This window comes from Dendrobium catenatum, unplaced genomic scaffold, assembly GCF_001605985.2.
Source record: "Dendrobium catenatum unplaced genomic scaffold, ASM160598v2 fragScaff_scaffold_862, whole genome shotgun sequence".
Taxonomy (NCBI): domain Eukaryota; kingdom Viridiplantae; phylum Streptophyta; class Magnoliopsida; order Asparagales; family Orchidaceae; genus Dendrobium; species Dendrobium catenatum.
This window is the reverse complement of record NW_021319324.1, coordinates 188,266-208,506: the sequence shown is the minus strand read 5'-3', so window position 1 is coordinate 208,506 and position 20,241 is coordinate 188,266. Positions and strand designations below refer to the sequence as shown.

The window sequence follows — 20,241 nt, the reverse complement described above, 5'->3', positions numbered from 1 at the left end:
GAACCTATGGAGCTGCAAGGAGTAAGGGTTGATAAAAAGGGAAATAAGGAGGTATTGATTAAATGGAAGGATCTTCCCGATTACGAAGCCACTTGGGAGCCTTATGAAATTGTGAAGCAACAGTTCCCCAAATTTCACCTTGAGGACAAGGTGAATTTTTGGGAGAGGAGTACTGTTAGGCCGGCCCAGGAAGGGCCGACTGGACGGGTCCAACAGGGACCGGTCCAAGTTTACTCCAGGCGGAAGCCTGGGGCGGAAACGGCAAGGGGGGCGGAACCCCCTTTGGTCCCCACTTGGGGTTAATGCAATTTTGGGAGGGAAATTTTTGAATGAGGGGCTGTTTTAGGTATTTTGTAATTGTCCTTTGTCTTTAATGAGGAGTTATGGCGATAATTGGCCATCATCTTGAATTTGAATTATTTTGAGATCTAGGGTTTGGTGTTCTTGGGCTCTTAGCTTTGCCGGAGTTCGTTGGAGAGTTTTTCCTTCCTCTCGAATTGAAGGAAAGTTGTATCTTGCAAGTGTTTTTCATCTTCTATTAAAATAAAAGTGTTTGCTTTGTTTCCCTACGAGTTCTACTGCTTTTCTCTCAGATTTTTCTGTGTTTCCTGCTGTTAAACTGCTGTGGACAGCAGTTTCGCTGTTAGATTTTCACTGGTTGGGATTAGGATTACTTGCGAACTCAAGTATTTCCTATCAGAGAGATGAGATGCAAATATTTCTATAAGGTTCCATAAGCTTAGTATAAAGAAAACCAGATGAGCATTTAGTGTTATATAAACATATCCAGCTCTAAACTCAAGATCCATGTTGTCCATATCTGGAAGTAATGTTTTAGAATATAGAGCATATGACATGTAGAGTTTTGATGCAATACTACAAGAAAAAGTATATGCACGGGATGAATTCAGGGCATATTTATTAATTAGAAACAATACAAAATTTCTTTCACCATAAACAAGCCATAATAAGTATAGCGAATAATGAATCATATTATACCATTTTAAAATCAAATTATTACTTGCACACTACAAACTTCATATTAAAAAAGTGGACAAGATAAATGTGCACAAAAAAGTTCAAAAGAATGGTAATAATAAAAACAGTTGATGCATTTTTTTCAGCAACAACAATAACACAAGATGAAGCCTTTATCCTACTACACAGGGTCGGCTACATGAATTCTTTTTCTCCATTGTGTTCTATTAAGAGTCAAATTCTTATTTAAATCTAATTAAAAAAGATCGTTTCTTATATTTTATAACTGTCTTTTTAGGTTTATTTCTATCTTTCTTAAAATGGCCAAATCTAATACATTTACTGATGTAGGACTACAACGCTTTTAAATGAATGCGATAAGAACTTGTATGATTTTGAAAGGAACAAAGAACAATTAAGACTATTTGCTATTTAAGCAAGAATAAAAAACTTAAGAGTGGTCACGACGCTTAGGCCAAATCACATACTAAGCACTTGAATTATCAAAACAATGTAGAATTTGAACAACATGCGAATTAAGTAGTCATCCAACAAAAATCCCTAATATAACATTAAGATAGCAACATAGAAAGTACACTCAATCCTACGTTTACTAAGCGGAGGCAGGAGGCAAAGTATGATTCCTTGCGAATTGATCACCTCCTACAGGAGTGGAGGATTAGGAAAATAAGTGAAAAGATGAAGAAGTTCACCCTTGGGTTGGTCCGGAAACAATTTGCCACTGAATGTTGGCAAGTTGCACGTCGATAGCCTCTGAAAGCGTGAAGATGATGTGGTCCACGTACTCTTCAATGGAATTATCAACTTCCGGGTTGAAGTCGAAGAAGGTGGAGTGGAGGATGTTGACGTTTCCTTGCTCGCGTAAGCGAATTCGTAGTCAAGTTCCAGATCGACCATTCATAGGTGTCGAAGGGTTGATGTGTAGACGAGGATCGTAGTTGATTCCTTTGGAGACTTCTCTAGGGAGAAGTAAGTTTCTCTCTAGATTTTAATTTGAGAAGGAGAGGAGGGTGTCCGGCCAATGAAGGAGGGTAGGTGGAATTAAATTTAGTTCAGATTTTGTGGAGGGAAAGTGATTCAAGCCACTTCCTAATTAATCTCTTTGATTGGGAAAAATTAAGAAAGGAAGAAAGAGAGAGGGGCGGCGGCAAGAGCGAGGGAGGGGATTTAATTTAATTCCAAAGAGGAGAGATGGCCTTTGGAAAGAAATTAAATAGGTGGGGCTTGTGGAGATTTCGGCCAAGGTGAGAGGGAGAGGTGGTTTGAAATATTTCCAAGAGAGCAATTTGGATTTAGGAAAGAAATCCCATGGAGAATTCAATAGGGGCCGGCAGCTTTAATGGAGTGGGATGGGGTTTAAGGCAAGTGCTTATGGCTTGCTTAATAGGGAATTTTAAATTGGGTAAGAGAAATTAAATCTCATTCAATTAAAGATTGATTTAGGATGAGATTTAAATACTTTCCTAAAATAGATTCCGTATTGTAGGAAAGATTTTGAATTTCAAATCACTTGGATTTGAATTCAAATTAATCCTAATTATATGCAATTTATATTAGGAAATAAGGGAAAAGGAGGGAAAGGCCAAAGGTGGGCTGGCGACTTGTGGTTTGGCCGTGGGTGGTAGTGGGGGAAAAAGGAGGGGTAGGTGCGGGTGGGAGTGGTGTTGGGGCTTAACTGACGGTGTGAGTGAGTTTATGGTGGCCAGCGGCTTAAGGGGGTGGGGAGCTTCTAGTCCGGCGGCTAGTTGAGGGAGGTAAGAGGGGAGAAGAAGATAGAGAAGAAAGAACCACGAACCCGAACACTTCCAAGGTTGGTGGGTGATCCCATTCCCTCTCCAAGAGACTTCACTCCAATCTCTCTCAAGCTCTCACAAGAACTCAAACATAGGGGAAATTTTTATCATTCATTCATTAAACATGAAAAGAGAACACAAGGGCTATATATATCCTCATACAAAAGACTCGAACATAAAAGATGACTATGCCCTTTGGGCTTACACATGACTTCCCTTAATTAAGGGGTAAAAGTGAAAAAAATAACAAAACAAATACAACATAATATAATAAAAGACAAATACATAATACGACTCAGAAATACATGGACTCAATAGTGGCCATAGATCGACGGCCACATCTCTGATAGACTTTCCAAGCTCCGATGTCCCCATCATTTACTCTCTTAACTAGGTCATTGGTAGCTAACCTTTTATGTGACCAAACCATCTAAGACTACTCTTTAATCTTATCTGTCACTAGAGCTACTCCAAAATTTTTAGGTATATACTCATTTTACATCGTATCTCTAAGAGTGAAGCCACTCATCCACTTGTGCATCATCATTTGTGCAACATTTAACTTAAGTTCATGCTTCTCTTTAAATGGCCAACTTTTTATGCCATAAAACATTGTAGCTCTCACTACCATCTTATAGAATTTTCCTTTCCCTCAACTTTGACAGGTACTTTTCTTTCACATGATAGACCTAATGCATTCCTCCACTTCAATCATCCAAATTGAATTTTGCTAATAATATCCCCATCTAATTCACCATTACATTGAACAATATACCCCAGGTATTTAAAATATGTATTTTTTTTTAATAATTTGATCACTCAAAGTCATAATCCCCCTATAGATCTATTACTATTAAAATTAACTCAATTTATTCAATTTTAGATCTGCTCAAATGAAAATCTTTAGACTCTTAGGTTGACATCCATAACTCAAGTTTTCCTTCAACTCTATATATAATCTTATCAACAAGAAGAATATCATCATCCAAAAGCATACACCAGGGTATGTCCTCTTACAAATGTCTCCTAAGAATGTTCAGCACTTAAGTACAAAAGTATGGGCTTGAAGCTGATCCTTAATGTAATCCAACAGAAATAGGAAAATACTTGGTCAAACCAAGTTATGTTCGAACACAATTAATAGCTCCGACATACATATCCTTAATGACTTGAATATAAGCATTAACAACTCATTTCTTTTCTAGAATTCTCCATAGCATTTTTCTTGAAATTTTATCATACGCTTTTTCTAATTAATAATTATCATATGTAGATCCTCTTTATTCTCTCTATGCTTCTCCATCAAACCTCTCAATAAATTTGTAACTTCCATAGTAGACCCATTGGGCATGAATCCAAATTGATTTTAAGAAACATTTGTATCACATCATAACCTATCCTCAATAACACTTTCCCATAGTTTTAATATATGACACATTAACTTAATTCCTCTATAATTCGTACACTCATGTATATCATTTTTATTCTTAAAAATGTGAATCAACATACTCCACTCATCCGACATCTTTTGTCCTCGAAATAATATTGAAATGTTTTGTAAGCCAAGACATTCTTTCATCTCCTAGACATTTCCATACCTATAATGGAATAAATTTTCAAGTTCAACAACTTTTCCACACTTTATTTTCTGTAAAGCTTCTCTAACTTCGGTTTTACTAATGCGGTAGTAAAGACAAAAATATATATTTTCATTTAATATGCTAAGGCCACTAAAATCAATTGTATTCGCACAATCGTTTTTTGAAAAAAATATTGAAATATCTCATCCATTTCTGTTGAATATCTTATTCTAATAAACATAATTTTAATTTTCATCTTTAATTTACTTCACTTAAACTAAATACTTATCTTTTCTCTTTGCTATATATATATATATATCTTTTGCTCTCCTTAGTGTCTAATCTAGTGTATAAATCATTAAAAATCAAATTAAATTTTTTGTAAGAAAGCTTTTTATTTTTGATTTTTTTGCATTTCACAATGAATTATTTTTAGTATTAGAATATTTTCCTTTCGACACTCGAATCATATTGTTTATAATGCTCTTAATATTAGTAGTTATTTTTTCCCAAATAAAATTAGTCTCCTCTTGCACAGTTAAAATCTTATGATCTTGAATCTTACTCTCAAAAATATTTTTATAAGTGTTATTTAAATGCCTCCATCTAATCACAGGACAATATTTTACTTTTTAATTTTCATATTTTATCCACTTCATCTAAAAGTTCAAAACTAATAAGCAATATTGGGTACACAAACTGTCACTCATAAACTTTGTAGTCTTTGTAATCTAAAAGATCTATTTTTTATAAGAAAGTAATTAATCTGAGTTTTACTATATCCATTCTTATAAGTGATGAGATGATTCTCTCTTTTCTTAAATAAGATATTAACAATTACAAAATCATAAGCTAGAGCAAAATCTAATATGATCCTATCAACTTTATTAGTCACTACAAATTCATAGCCATCATGAATGCTTTAAAAATTTTTACCACTCTACCAACACATCCATTTAAATATCCTCCAATTAAAACTCCTTCAAGATGTATCCTTTAAGAAATAAGACTAACAAGAAGATAAATCAGAACAAGGGTCAAATTCACGTGTTGTCCTCTATGCCAAATAAAGAAGACAGAAGACATGCAAATTAAACAAGATAAAAAGGTGATAACGAAATCAGCTCCCAAATTATATTTAAAAAGAACATACCGCAACAATCTGAAAATAGTGTAGTTAAATACCATTTAACATAAATCGCAGGCCTAATCTCCAGCTAGAAAACATATGAAATTATAATTTCTAGTCGTGTTATTTCTCTGATGCCTCATGTTGGCATATAAAAAATGAATTTTAATTAAATTATTTTTTTAATTTAAATTGAACAAATCCATATTTTTTCTTAATTCTATAATAAAATTCATATAATACATGTATGCATCAATATCCATTTAACAAACATGCAGTATTTTACTAACAAAGCCCATATGAGGCATCTAACACCAGAATAAATGAGTTGACAAAGTACTTGCCTTTGTAAAATAATTTGCATAGAAGACAAATACTATGGCACTTTAAGTGCTCTAATAGATTTCGTATATCTATTACTTTCCTTACAAGTGGATTATGGAAATCCTAAACCATGGACCACGGTAAGCATCTAAAAGTTTCTAAAAAAGATCAAAGTTTCATTGAGTTACCACTGTACAGCAAAATTATAATAATATTTCTTCATATGCAGCCATGTAAAGAAGGAGAGAATGATGGGTTATTGTATAATACCAGTGACAAGCCAGAAATTTTTTTACAATAATCGAAAGATCCAAGATTTTGAGACCAGACGTACAAATAACACATACATTTTGTTGAAAAAGAGATTCTGAACGTGTGTTGGGATTGGGCTAGGTTATTGAGGTGGGGGGAAGTGGAGGGGGCTGGAAGGAGATTAGAGTCTATGACCTTCCTACATAAATTTTGAAGCGTAGTTGTCTAGGCCTTCAACATAATGTAACAAAGAATAGTTTATAGGAAAAAAAATGTTATTCACTCATAACCGTTAATATTCTGACATATACAATGGAAAATACAAATAATAGCATGTACAATCCTAATTTATTGAGGGGCCAGTGTGTTCAATCTCAGGTGCCTGATTAAAGTGGGGTAAACCAACTGCTGTGCATCTCTCTAGGAGATCAATCAATTAAAAAGGCAAGCATCTTGAATTAGCTTGGTAGTGACCAGACCATGGCACTAGGCCACAATCAAGCATTCTTAGTGTCCAGAAATTAGCTAAAACCCATTCAACTTTTTCTAAATTTTTTTTTTTAACAAAGATTTTCATCTAGAGTCATTGGCTCTATGCTGATTAAAAAGTTTTATTATCATGGTGTTAATCCATTTCCTTCAAATTTCATGTTACTCTTTAGAATCCTTTCATACAAACTAGAGGTGTTCTATTTCATTTGTGATATTTGGAGTGGCATGATTAATAATCGTTTATGTTTGATGCCATGTTATATTTATGTTGTTATTTATCATTTTTCCTTGATTTATGTAATGAATTGTGATATTATTCATCCAATATTTTCTTACTTCATCTTGTACACATTGGAATTTGTTTTGGATATGCTGATAATGTCAATGTGAGTTCTTAAAACCATGTCAATACATTTCATTTGCAGCATACTTTTTAGAAATAGCTTCCTTATTAAGGCGTGTGTGTCAGCACACTTGTCCCTTAAGAGTTTTAGCCTTGGAGCTAATAGGGCTTTCTGCCTTAATTAAGATGGCTGAGGTTTTATGTCAGCGGAGGAGCTTTTGAGCTGATGCTAATATCACTCAGTTTTGGATAATGTTGTTGCTGTATATATAAACTCTCAAAAGAAACTAATAAGAAATCAAGCAAAGCATTTCTTATTTTTAACCGATACAGTGTTGAATGTCTCCTGATTTTTTGCACGGTAAATTGAATTTCTTGTTTTTTTTTTTTTTGATTTTTTCTGTCATATGCTTGTTTTGTTGCAATACGTTATTTTATATTGTTTGTAAATTTCTTAATCTTATGTTTTTATTATTTTAATTTATAGTTTATGCAGATGGAAGTATCTGTTTGGATATTTTGCAGAATCAGTGGAGCCCTATATATGATGTAGCTGCAATTCTAACATCAATCCAGGTATCTTGAAAGACTCGTTATCCTTCTTAATCCATGATAAATGTTCATTTTCTTAATCCACGTATAAAAAGCCATGGCTTTTGTAAAAGCTATGGCTTTTGTAAAAGCTGGAGATCTATGAATTCTCTTATTCCTCTATTGGAAGGGCAGGACAATTTCTGATAAAAATCTCTGTTTTTATCCATATTCATAAGTCGCATTCGCATTTTACAACATTAGAAATGTAACTTCTACCCTAGTAAGTGGTTTACTTCTACACAAGTTCTTCCTTATTAAGGCATACTAACCATCTGTGTTTTGAAAGAGTCACTTAAGAAAGCTTTACATAGATTAGGACTCACAACAAAGGTAACGATCGCTTTTCCCTTAGGGTTTTGAAAGAGTCACTCAAGAAAGCTTCCTTGCTTCCTTCAAAGATGATATTCCTATCTAATTGAAAGTGGTGGGGGGGGGTCTATGTAAAGTTACACAGGATGTTAGGCAATGCATGTATAAAGTTTTTATAATTCTACCATTATCTTTTCCACTAAAAGAAATTTGCTTTTTCGGCTTACGAAATTTAATGGTGTACCTATTTTTTTGGGGTGGGGTGGGGTGGGGTGGGGGGCTCATAGCAAAGGTAACGATCGCTTTTTCCCTAGAGTTTTGAAAGAGTCACTCAAGAAAGCTTCCTTTCTTCCTTCTATGATGATATTCGTGTCTAATTCTAAGTTTCGCGTGGGTCATCGCTACGAAGGTAACGATCATTCATCCCATTTACAAAAATGTTTGCCTAAATTATGTTAAAATAAAATGGGAAAGGAACAAGCTTTAACTTCTATAGGATTTGAAGCTTTCTTTTTTGCCGTTTGAAAGGATTTATGCTAAATTATGTTTAAATGCTGCTCAAATATATCGATGTAAGTTTCTATTAGATTTAAAGTTGTTATTTTTGTTGTTTGAAAGGATATTTATGCTTAAGTCTTGCTCAAATTAGTCTATTGTTTTTAAATAATATTTTATATTAATAGTTTTTTGTTTAAAATTATTTTATATTGTGCTCTATATTTAAAATGGCTTGCGCTGCATCGTGCGCTATGCACCATGGCTCTAACTGGAACTTTGTGCCATGGTGCACCATCCACCATTAATAAGTATGCCCTAATCTATGTAAAGTTTCACCCGATGTTAGGCAATGCATTTATAAAATTTTTATAATTCTACCATTATCTTTTCCACTAAAAGAAATTTGCTTTTTAGGCTTCAAATATTAATGGTGTATTTATCTTTCTTATGAGTTTTAGGTAAACCACAAACTCATTCAAAATACTCAAGCTCCTAAATATACTCACTAAGTTATTCTTATTGGAATCTTCATTCGTACTTGTTAGTTTTTTATTTTAATTTGTCCTTGAGATTCAATTTAAGTTGTAATAGCTCTAAGGAAGCTTAGTGCACAATTTCATCGTCTTAATAGGATCAATGGATAACCTAGAAATTACATAGGCTCTATTTGGAATTAATTATTCCTTATTTTTTGTTTTAAAATAAATGCTTGTTTGTGTTTTTAATTATTTTTGGTTTTAAAAATGAAAGTTCTTAAAATTATTCAATATTTTTTTAGGTGAATTCATTATTTTTAAAATGAAAATCACCTTGATTTCGCTATTTCACAAAATGAAAATGTGTAATTTTTGACCGAACAATTCATTGAAAATCATAGAATTTTCATCAATATTGTTGATTTTTGGCGGAAATGAATTCGACGCAAATAAACCCATAGGAAAACAAATTCTGGCAGCTTAATTTCCGTTTGAAATATTATCGACAGATTTCGTAGATTCTTTGAATATTTTGGTTGAGTGGAACTGTCAGAAATGTCAGGATTTTCGGTGGCATGCAGTGGAAATTTTCATTGGCCTTACTAGCGGAAGTTCTGGTGGAACTTTCCATTGGAACTTTTGGAATTATCGGTGGAAATTTTGGCGGAATGTTTTGGTCGGAATTATGGACAGCCGCTAAGGTCGAAAGATTGTCATCATCATTCGCCCCATTGAAAATCATATCGTTATGATTTCTAGCAGTATATCCACTAGAAACTAGTAGATAAAAAAAAAAGCACTACATATAAATTCTATATAACCCACAAATAATTCATCATACAAAAATGGAACCAATTAGTAAAATAAATACACATAAATCCTAAAAATGCATTATTCTAAATGCATTAAAAGAGTGTTAAAATACATCATTTTTGAAACATTACATCAAACCAACAATAAAATACAAACATCTAGTAGAAGACTCTCTAAAACTAACTCTAAACCTTTTCTATGCCCTCACTCTTGTCATCTGAAGCTTGCTGAGCACGAAAGTGTTCCTAACATCTGCACAGCTGATCCTGCATTTGGCTTTGCTGCGTTTGCATATCAGCTTTCAATTTTCGCACTTACTCTAGCTCTTATATCAGGACAGCCACCTTTTTGGCTATCTAACTCCTACCTGCTATTTGAGTATTCTGATACGTTGACGACTGTCCCTTCTGCATTCCTCCCATTGCCTGTGACCATGTACTATAGTCCGAATAATCCGTCGATCCTACAAAATATCCCTCACCAGCTCTAGTCTGATTTTCTCGAAGTTGTTGTATAGTCCTCCTGAAATATATAAGATATGTATAACAATTTGATTCACTCACTATTAGTTTTCCTGGTGCTAGTGGGTGCAAGTGTGCAACTCCACAGCAGTGAGTTATTTACCCAACACTTTTTTATACAATATAATATGAAAAGTTAGCTTAACAACCAAAATATTTAAGTCTGATATTTAGATAAACTATAAGTTCATACCAAATATCATCTAATGCTCAATGTGTGGAACTGAGCCGCTTGTATGGAGGGCGTTGCCCATCGCCCCAACATCCGAAGCTCTATTCTGTTTATTTTGCTCCCTTCTAGTATATTTTGCACTGGTTCAGGTCCTACTCAACTAATCCCACACACCTCGCCAATACAAAGCGGTCTCTCGCCTGACTTTCTATATCTGTAAATATCTCTCCCAAGTCGAACCGTGCTTCTCAAAATTCTTTCTTATCTTGTCATTGTGTTGGGGCAATTAGTGGAAATCTCTCTGCTTGATATTACAAGACCTAACATTTCTGGATGATAACAATTAGAATGAAAGTTGATTATTAATATAGTTGTTTACTTACCTCGAACTCCCTGAACCATATGTCCTGAACATCTTGGGGTATTTTCTTCCAAGATATATATGGAGTATCATATTTTCTTTGTATGATGTCTCATATCTTATATGTTGGCTATCTTGACGGATGAAATCTTTAAAAAAATATAAATTTTAAAATTAGTATAAGTAAATCAATAAAATAAAACAAACTATTCATTACTTACGTGTCGCTTTAAGGCTTTATAAGCATGCAACCGTTTGTCACCGATGATTAAGTACCCTCAGGTCGCTGCTGGGTCCACCTAAAAATGACTATGGGGGTGGTGGGTAATAGAATTGTTGTCGGTATAAAGAATATGGATAAGTTGATGGGATTGTCCGCACCTATAGAGGCTGACCAAACTAAAGACCTACCTAGCCGACTCTTCCCTGCGCCGTCCCCACTCCTTCAACCTAGAGAAAGAGAGAGAGAGAGAGAGAGAGAGAGAGAGAGGGAGAAATCGGCCTACCTCCATCCTTGCCGTTCGACTTTGCCCCTTTGACGACTCCGCCTTCCTATCAGATAGGAAGTTACGACATTTTATCAGAAGCAATAACGGGAGATTGGTGGTCGTGAAGGTAACTTTCCCATTTTCACTCGCTTCTTTGGCCAAATCCCATAAAGCCGTCAAACTGAGGAGAGGGCAACAGAGGAGTTACTCTGCCGTGAGATTTATGGGATGATTAAATTCCATTTGGCAAGATTTAGTGTAAAACCTACTCGAATCCTGCATAAATCATGTTACTAAACAACCCCTAAATCATGTTATCAGGATTAAGCCTATATCCTATTCCAATCCTTCTCAATTAGCCTAATTAAAATTAATTTAATTTAATTATAATTAATTACTATTAATGGTAATTAATTATGATTAATTCAATTTAATTGCAATTAGTTAATTACTTTAGTTTATAATTAATTTTAAATTGAATAGAGTTAATTATAAATTAAATGTAATTAATTATTATTAATTTTTAAAATTAATTATAAATTAAATCTAATTAATTTATAAGTAATTTTAAATTAAATATAATTAATTATATATCAAAATGTAATTAATTATAATTAATTTCTAATTAATTATTGATTAAATTTAAATAATTTATAACTAATTTTTTAAATTAAATATAAGTAATTTTATTTTAATATAGTTAATTATAATTATTTTATGATTAACTATAATTTAAATTCAATTTATTTATAATTAATTATGAACTAAATATAATTAATTATGTGATTAAATATAATTAATTATAGATAATTTATAATTAACTATAAATTAAGCATGCTTGCCCTCGATGCATGTGACGAACCGGTCAACCACCTATACACGCTTTTCTCTAGCGTGGTAGGAGGGAACTCGGTGCGACACCTGCAATGAGACATGTAAGCAACTTCGGTCCCAAAATCCCATCCTCGACGTTCGTGTCGAGCTGACAAACCACCCATACACGCTTTTCTCTAGCGTGGTGGGAAGGGAACCCGGCGCAACACCTACGTCGAGGCGGGTAAGCCCGGTGCATGCTTTTCTTAGCGTGGTTGGGACAATCTTAAGTACCCTTACGCGGCTCTATACTTGCGGGAAAACAACTGCTTCTCGTTTGCAGCAGGTATCGAAGACCCATACACGCCTTTCTCTCGCATGGTGGGGTTGAAGATTTCACGGCTGCAGTGTCCGAGGACACCTACTGTACATGCTTTTCTCTAGCATGGCGGGAGGCCCAGTTTTTCGTAGTTTTCCCCGAAACGTGGGAGACGTTGGAATGTTGCTGAAATTTTGGGTGAACATACGATCACACTTGGACTTAAATGAACACGAACTAATGGATTTGAGCATGAACTACAAGGACTTGTATTTGAACACAAATCAAATGATTAAGCAAGATTTAAACCTAAATAAAATGAGTTCGAACTTGAACTTGATTTGAATATCAAGTGAACATAATTTAAACTCAAGGACTTGAATTGGACCGCAAGGGATCTGAACAAGTTTTGGACAACTGGAACTTGGATCACTTGGACTCATATTCAAGCAAATGCAAATGAATATGTCATAACTTAAATCCAAGTGAACAAATGCAAAGGACCTGATGTGGACTCAAACTTGCATTGAACTTGAAAATGACACAGAACTCAATTGATTCATAAAGAGTTCAACTTGAGTAATTATAAAAGATAAACTCAAAGATGTCAAACAATGAACTAGAGTTTAGTTTGACATGCTCATAATGAAATGGGAGATGCAATGATGTGTCTAAAATCAATAGCATGGTTTCATTGAAATATCAAATAATCATCATACAAACATTAGTATGTGAATCTACCACATGAGATATGAGTTTTCTTCAAAGTCAACCAAGGACCCATTATATATGACATGATTAATGCATAAACAATAACTAATAATATTATGGAAGATGCAAGAGGTTCTCCCCGACAATCAAGATCAATTCCCCTATGGAAGAATGCACCGATACCTTGCAAACAACAAATGCAATGACTTATTAGTCAATGTGTATTCAAGAGGTTCAAAATAAAATGCAGTTTGCATACAAGCAAAGTTGCTTGATTGCAAACAGGCGTAGTAATATGCCTACAAATGATAATACTTCATGCAAATACATGCGATACTGTTTGTTGATGAATGAACCTCTCTCCTACAAATGAAGATATATAATGAACACGAGCATGATGCTTGTACAAGTACATAAGTTCATCTTTATGAGGAAGGAGGTCGTTTGTAAACAACAAGAAGATTTGCAGTTTAATAATATGTTCATTATTATAACAAAGAAAATTTGATCAACACATCAGTAACATGATGCATGTAGTGTCCACATCAGTGGGTCCACGAGTTCATGTAAATGAGCTTAATGATGTTAATAAAACAAGCTCTTCGTAAGTAGAGCCACTCTCAGCGATGATGAAGAGCTTGCAAATACAATCTGCTCACAAACAACAAGATCCCTTGCCAACATGTTCAGGGCAATATGCAATGAATATTAGGACATTCATACGGTCTACAATAATCTAAAACTAAGTAAATACACAACCTCTGTTTCAAGTCAAATGTTGATCAACTAGTGATAAACATAAGTTCCTACAGGCTGCCATAAGAGACTCGCTCTATGCATTATATATTAGTTGAAAGCAGAAATGAAAGAGATGCAGCATGTAACATCTTGCTTACAAGTGGAAGGGGGAATTTGTAGTAGTTACCAGAAATCTGCAAAGGACATCATAATATCTCTCCAATCAATGATGGCCCATTTGTAGTTGAATGTAGTAGTTCCCTACGAATATCGGGAGGCTATATATAACAAGTGCAAATGGCATATGTTGACTGCGTTATTGCTTTGTGGACAATATCCATATAAAAGCAAATATGTTCAGCCCCTACAAATTAGTTGATTGGCTTGTGAGTAAAGTTTAAAGATCTAACAACGTCTCTATAATGTATATGGTGAGCACGAAGGTCTACCATAGTTGTTCGCACAGCCTGCGACGATGTTATAACATGTATACATGCCTATCCCTTGCGAGTGGAGAGGAAAGACATACAATATACATGACAGCTCAATATATGTAATGAAGCTTGAAGTGTATGCAAGGAGATTGCCACAAATGTAATAACATACTTACAAGTGATGGGCATCGACAGACAGTGAATGATACAGTATTCTAGAGCCAACATAGATCAACACATGAGTAACTAGAACAATCTCCTACAAACATCGGATGATATGTAATAAATGCAAGTGTCCACGGGCCCTTGTAGGAGACCTGTCATACATATTAAATGGCATATACGAACAACATGTAAAATGACTACAACAAGTGCAAATCTTTATGAGTTGTCATAAAAGATTTGTTATATGGCTGGTGTATCAACCACAAGCAGGAAACTACTTAGTGCACTATAATCTTTATTTGCTACTTTATACAGGTAGATTGGGTTCCCAAAAGCTGCTACAATACGCCACCGGATCCACAACATCCATGCAAGCGGACAAAAGACGTTTATAAATATTTCAAAGTAGCCCCGCATATGCACCGTAATTTGTATACACATAGGTACACAAAAGGGATAAATCCAATCATTCACACGCATGGGCCTCGGTGAGTATGTTGTGGGAACACATATGACGTCTAGGGATGCTGCTCGGATCAATAAATTAGAACCTAATCCTCCTAAGTAGGTAGATAGGAGTCGTTAATGTTCAATAAATAATTACAAAATGCCCCTAGACACCTACATGGGCTCCGTCGAGCGTGTTATAAGTACGCACGTGGCGTCTAGGGATGTTGCGCGTGTCAATAAGTGAATTTAAGTTCAAACCCAATTCGTCTATAAAGATCAATAGGAGTTGACAAGGTTCGAACCATTAAGCAAATATATAATTTTGGTGACCGATATATTTCTTTTAATACATTCATATTTGACATTCAAGACTTATAACAATGAGAATTTACTAATAAAGGCACAAAGACTATGACGAAACCCAATCCTCTATTGATAGCTCGACAGAGTCAGCAAGGTTCATCCACAAAATGCAAATATTTTCAAATGAAAATGGCCCCACACCCCGATGAGGGCCGTGTTAAACGTAAATCTCAACCGGAAGGGTCCATTCCAAATACCAAAATGCCACCTAAATACCATCACCACCACCACCACCAACAACAACAACATCAAGCCTTTATCCCACTACGTGAGGTCGGCTACATGAATCCTTTTTCTCTATTGTGTCTTATTAAAAGTCAAATTCTCGTTTAGACCAAAATTCCAAAATCCCAAAATCATACAAAAATCCCAAAAATATTTAAAATTGAAATCCATCAATTAAACACTTAAAGAAAAAATCCATCCACCCTCCACAACTGTTTACCGGGGTGGACAAATTAAAATATACTTCAGCTCACAAGAGCTATTGCCTAGCCGAAAATATCAGTAGGATTTATTCTCAAACAATCTCCTGCCAATACGGACATGGTACATGTCCTCTGACTGGTGGTTTTGCCGCCAAATGGCACCGCAGGATAAACAGTTATGACCTGGGGCCCTCTGAACCGAGTGTTTTTGCCGCCAAATGGTTCTACGAAATACCGGTTTTGGCCAGAGCAAATACGTTCCGTAGTTGCATCAAATCATTGTGATATGAATCAATAAGATATGATTGAGAGGGCACCAAGCCCTCTATTAGCTAAGGTGGATTCAAATTTGTCCCCTTAGACAAATTTCACCCAGGTCTACAAGGTCCTCTTGGAAGAAGCAACTCATGGCTGCCGACAAGGATCCTTCTATCAGGTTGGGTCGACTACCTCCTCTGACTAAGTAAACCAGGCATCACGATGGCCCGGGATGACGGAACCATGAGATCTTGATCGGGTCTATCATTTATTCCCCCACCATCCGCTTTAAGTGCAAGTTGGTGAAATTTTCATTTTAAATATCAAACCCTTTCAAATTCCAAATACCCATGCCCATTGCTGCTACCATACATCTGATACTACATATCTATAGATACAATGTATCTGAATGATGACTAGCCTTAATCAAAAGTTCTCTCTCGTTACCGGGAGGGGTAATTAACTATAGGGGCTTGCGCCTATAGGAAACCAGAACTCAGATCATAAAGTCCTCGCAAAATGAGGGTGAAATCTCTGGGTAGTGTCTTATCTACAAACCCATCTGCCTTACAAAATATACCCCGGTACTTATGTTGACCTTATTTTTGTATGAGGTCTCTAATAGGATCCTAAAAAAAAAAATCAATTCAGATTTAAATCAATCCAAGCTTGTAATCAATTCAAATTCAAATCAATTCATACCTAGATCTGTCTAAACTTCAATCAAATCTAGACTTCAAATCTACCCAGGCTTTGAACTTTTCTTAGTTCAATCTCCAATTCAAACCTTGATTCTTACCCCAGACCAGTCTACCCTTTAAACCAATCTAGATCTCGTAAGTCTACCCACCGCAGAGTCATGACCGGGCTTTGAAAACCATTCCTCTGCGTTGCTTGATTCCACTGTGTTTTTTGCACTTGACTGGGTGGACAGCTGACCGGAAGAGAACTTCGATTCGCCCGGCCAGCAGGCGGGCGGCGTGCTTATCTTGTGTGACAACACTACAGAGCGAGTAGCTCTTCTAGTCGGGCAAGCTGTGTGACAACACTCCAGAGAAAGCGGCGCTTTTGTGTAACATGCTATGGTCTCAACACCCTTACGAGGTAGTGATTAGTTTCACGCGCTCTAAGCCCGGCCCGCGCGCAGTTAGGAGGATTGGCCTCAATCTGAGCGGTACCACCCATCCTACCCTAGGATTTATCCTGATCCTAGATCAATCTAGATCTTAGATCAATCCTGATTCAGTTCAATTTATATCTCAAATCCATTGAGATCTCAAACCTTCAAACTTCAAAACAATCATGATCTTCAATCAATATCTAGCTTAATGCAGACTACAACACTTGATCCAATCTTCTATTACACCTTTAATCAAATACAAGTCAAATCTCAATCATTCAAACTTCACTCAACCTTATAGTCTGCATTCAATCAAGTTTAATCAATCTGCATACATCAAATCTTCAATCAGTCATTCAGTCTTCAGATCATTTCAATCATCCAGTGTTCAATCAAAACATCAATTACCTTTAAATCCATCACCAAATGAATCCTGATCTTTATTCAACTCATTGAAATATTCTTTTTAATGAAAATGATATGACTCATCATTTTGACCCATTCATTCATTGACTAAGTCAACTTGATCCCAAACCTAGCCAAACCAAACCCAATTAATAAAATCATTGCAAGTGATTCAATCAATACACCTTTGAGCACTCAAAACTATTCCATCACATGATCTAATCTCTCTAAACTCATCATGGATTAATTCACCATTGAGTTGACTCAGTCAACACATAAAGAAACATCAAAATTCACTATATAAGGTTTCATTCATCCATGTAATGAACCTATGCATCAAGCCCCTTTGCAAACACCTTCACTAATCTCCAACATCTGTCTAAACTCCACCCCATCTTGCTTTGACCAGTTGACTGGTCAAAACAGTCAACAAGAGTCCAAACAAGCTTACATGGTCAAATCGACCCTTTCAATTCACCCAGCTCAAACTAGACCAATCTAGCCATTTGGATACACTCTAAGCTTGGTCTAGATGCCAACTTAGCGACCTTTGACCTCTTTGACCGGTCAAATGGTCAATGAGATCTCAAACAAATCTTAAATAGTCAACCTTCACTCAAACTCTTACCCCATTCCTTTACATTGCTTCTAAACTATCCCACCCATCCTTTAGACCTGCATGGAATCCACAGCAGCTACCTTAACCTTTGTTGACCGGTCAAACAGTCAACAAAAGCCCATTTGAGCTTCATTTGGTCAATCCCGTTTGAATTCATTCTCCTCTCTAAACCAGGCTCTTCCAGCCCATGGGATCCATTCCAAAAGCTGTCTAGAGCTCAAAATGACCCTGCCTAGCTTCTAGCATGCTCCCTAGCCCGACCTACTAGCCTAGTGGTCCCCCTCTACTTGAAAACGACCTAGGGTCGTTTTCACCTGAAGCCAGCCTCCCTCTGCTCCCTAATCGTCTGGGACCGATGTCAAACATCCCAGCAATCCCTCTGATCAATCCCAACCCTTGATTTTTGCTCCAACAGATGGATAGAGCAAGGAGGGACGGGATTGAGGGATTCGGACCTATTCTCATTCCAGTGATTCCCCAGAGCTTCTAGGATTTCGTTTTGGTTTCCTGGAGCTCCCCATTCATTTTCCCATCGTTTCCCGGCGTTTAGAGCTTGCTGGAGAATAGATCAACGACAATCCGAGCTTAGGTCCGCCTCCAACTTCTTAAACTCCCTCTTCCAGCGATCCTCCAAGCTCGGTTTCTTCAGGGAAGTTGAGCGTGGTTAATCTAAAAATTCAGAGAGCTTTAAATCACTCAAATCCATCCACTATAGCAAGGTAAATCTCTGACCCTAGGCATTTATCTAGGTTTCTAAATAACACTCTAAATGTTGCATCAAAAGACTTAGAAATAACTGCCCACTACTCACTAGACTCTACTAAATATCTGTTCAAAATCTTAAATCATTTGGTTGAGTATTTTATGAGAACAAGATTAAAAATATTTTTAGGGTTTAGGGTTTAAACAAGCGAGGAAGGCGACACCATAGCCGTCGGATCTGATTATTTCAGATCAACGACAGTGATGTCATCAGATCCGTTATCTGTGTTTCTAGCATAAGCTATGGGATACTCAGATCTTCATCCAACCAGATCTGGGACGTTTGCTAAAACCACGGGTTTCACTACAGTCGTCGGATCCTTCTGGTCGAAACTAAACCCTCGGGTTTTATCTTAACTGTTGGATCCACGGTTTTGCTTGATCCAACTGTTTGGAATTGATGGATGAACGAATCTCGTTCGACTTCATCCTATCCGTCCATTACAAACAGCGGGGTCTCTGTCGACCGTTCGATCCTTCTCGATTGATCTTAATACCGCGGCATCGATTATAGCCGTTGGATCAAGCGCGGTCGATCCGACGATTGAGGACTCCCGCTGAGCTGGTTAAGTGGAGGGCCCCATGTGACCGCCGCCGTCCACACGGCAGTACACGCTGCCGATGCGTGTCTGGTCAGTGCCGCCGGTTTGACCAGACTGTTAAAATCCTAAAATTAATCCAAAATATCTCCAGAACTTAAAAAATTCACAGGAATTTCTTTTCCTATCCATTTTTTTAGTTCTTGGGCTTGTTTTGCTCCTATTTTTAAGAACTATATTTTAAAAATATTAAAAAAATATTTTAAGTAATATTTGCTTAATAATTTCAGAAATATATAAATTATTTTGAGCGGAATTTTGGCAGAGGTATAATAGAGCCTAATGTTGATCTTCTATAATTTTCTCAAGGCCATTTGATGCAATTTCATTCAATTTATGAATTTACAAAACCTAGGTCAAATTTTGATTTAGATTTTTGGAAATTCATAAGTAATTCAATTCACATTCTATCCAAGCATGTTAGAGTTCTATGGAATCAGTGTAGAGCCATCTTTCACTGAAAATAAGTTTAGATCTATGATCATATATAGTTTAATTAAAGTTTACTTCCAAAGTCATGTTAATCTAGCTTAATAATTAACAAACTATAGATGATCATACTATGAAATTGGATTAACTTTGATTAGGATATATTTACATATATCTCTAAATAATCTTAATCCAATTTAATACATCTATTCCTTTATAATAAATTGGTTAAGTTCATAGATTAAAATAATTTATTATAAAATCATTCCATAGAACATTAGGATCACTTCTTTTTCTTTGCTTATGATTGCTTTGGTGTGTTTATAATTAGCGTTCAAAGGGTTAGATAAACTTTGATTGCTATCCTACAACTTAGTAACATTTAGGAACAATAATTAAGGATTTGTGTCTTAGCGAACTTAGATCAATTTAGGACAAACTACACGCATCCATTTTGGATGATTCATCAAACTTAGAAAACTTA

General features: G+C 35.7%; 1 protein-coding gene across 2 annotated transcripts in view; it reads left to right on the top strand.

The window, feature by feature from the left end:
• Positions 1–20,241, top strand: part of LOC110105900 (ubiquitin-conjugating enzyme E2 2) — a 49,529-nt gene that overhangs the window by 8,770 nt on the left and 20,518 nt on the right. The window contains exon 5 of one of the 2 annotated variants that reach the window (XM_020835582.2): positions 7,409–7,488. In XM_020835582.2, the coding sequence (XP_020691241.1) occupies positions 7,409–7,488 (80 nt within the window). Of the gene's footprint in view, positions 1–7,399; positions 7,489–20,241 lie in introns of both variants that reach the window. The other variant, XM_020835581.2, reaches the window with a different exon arrangement.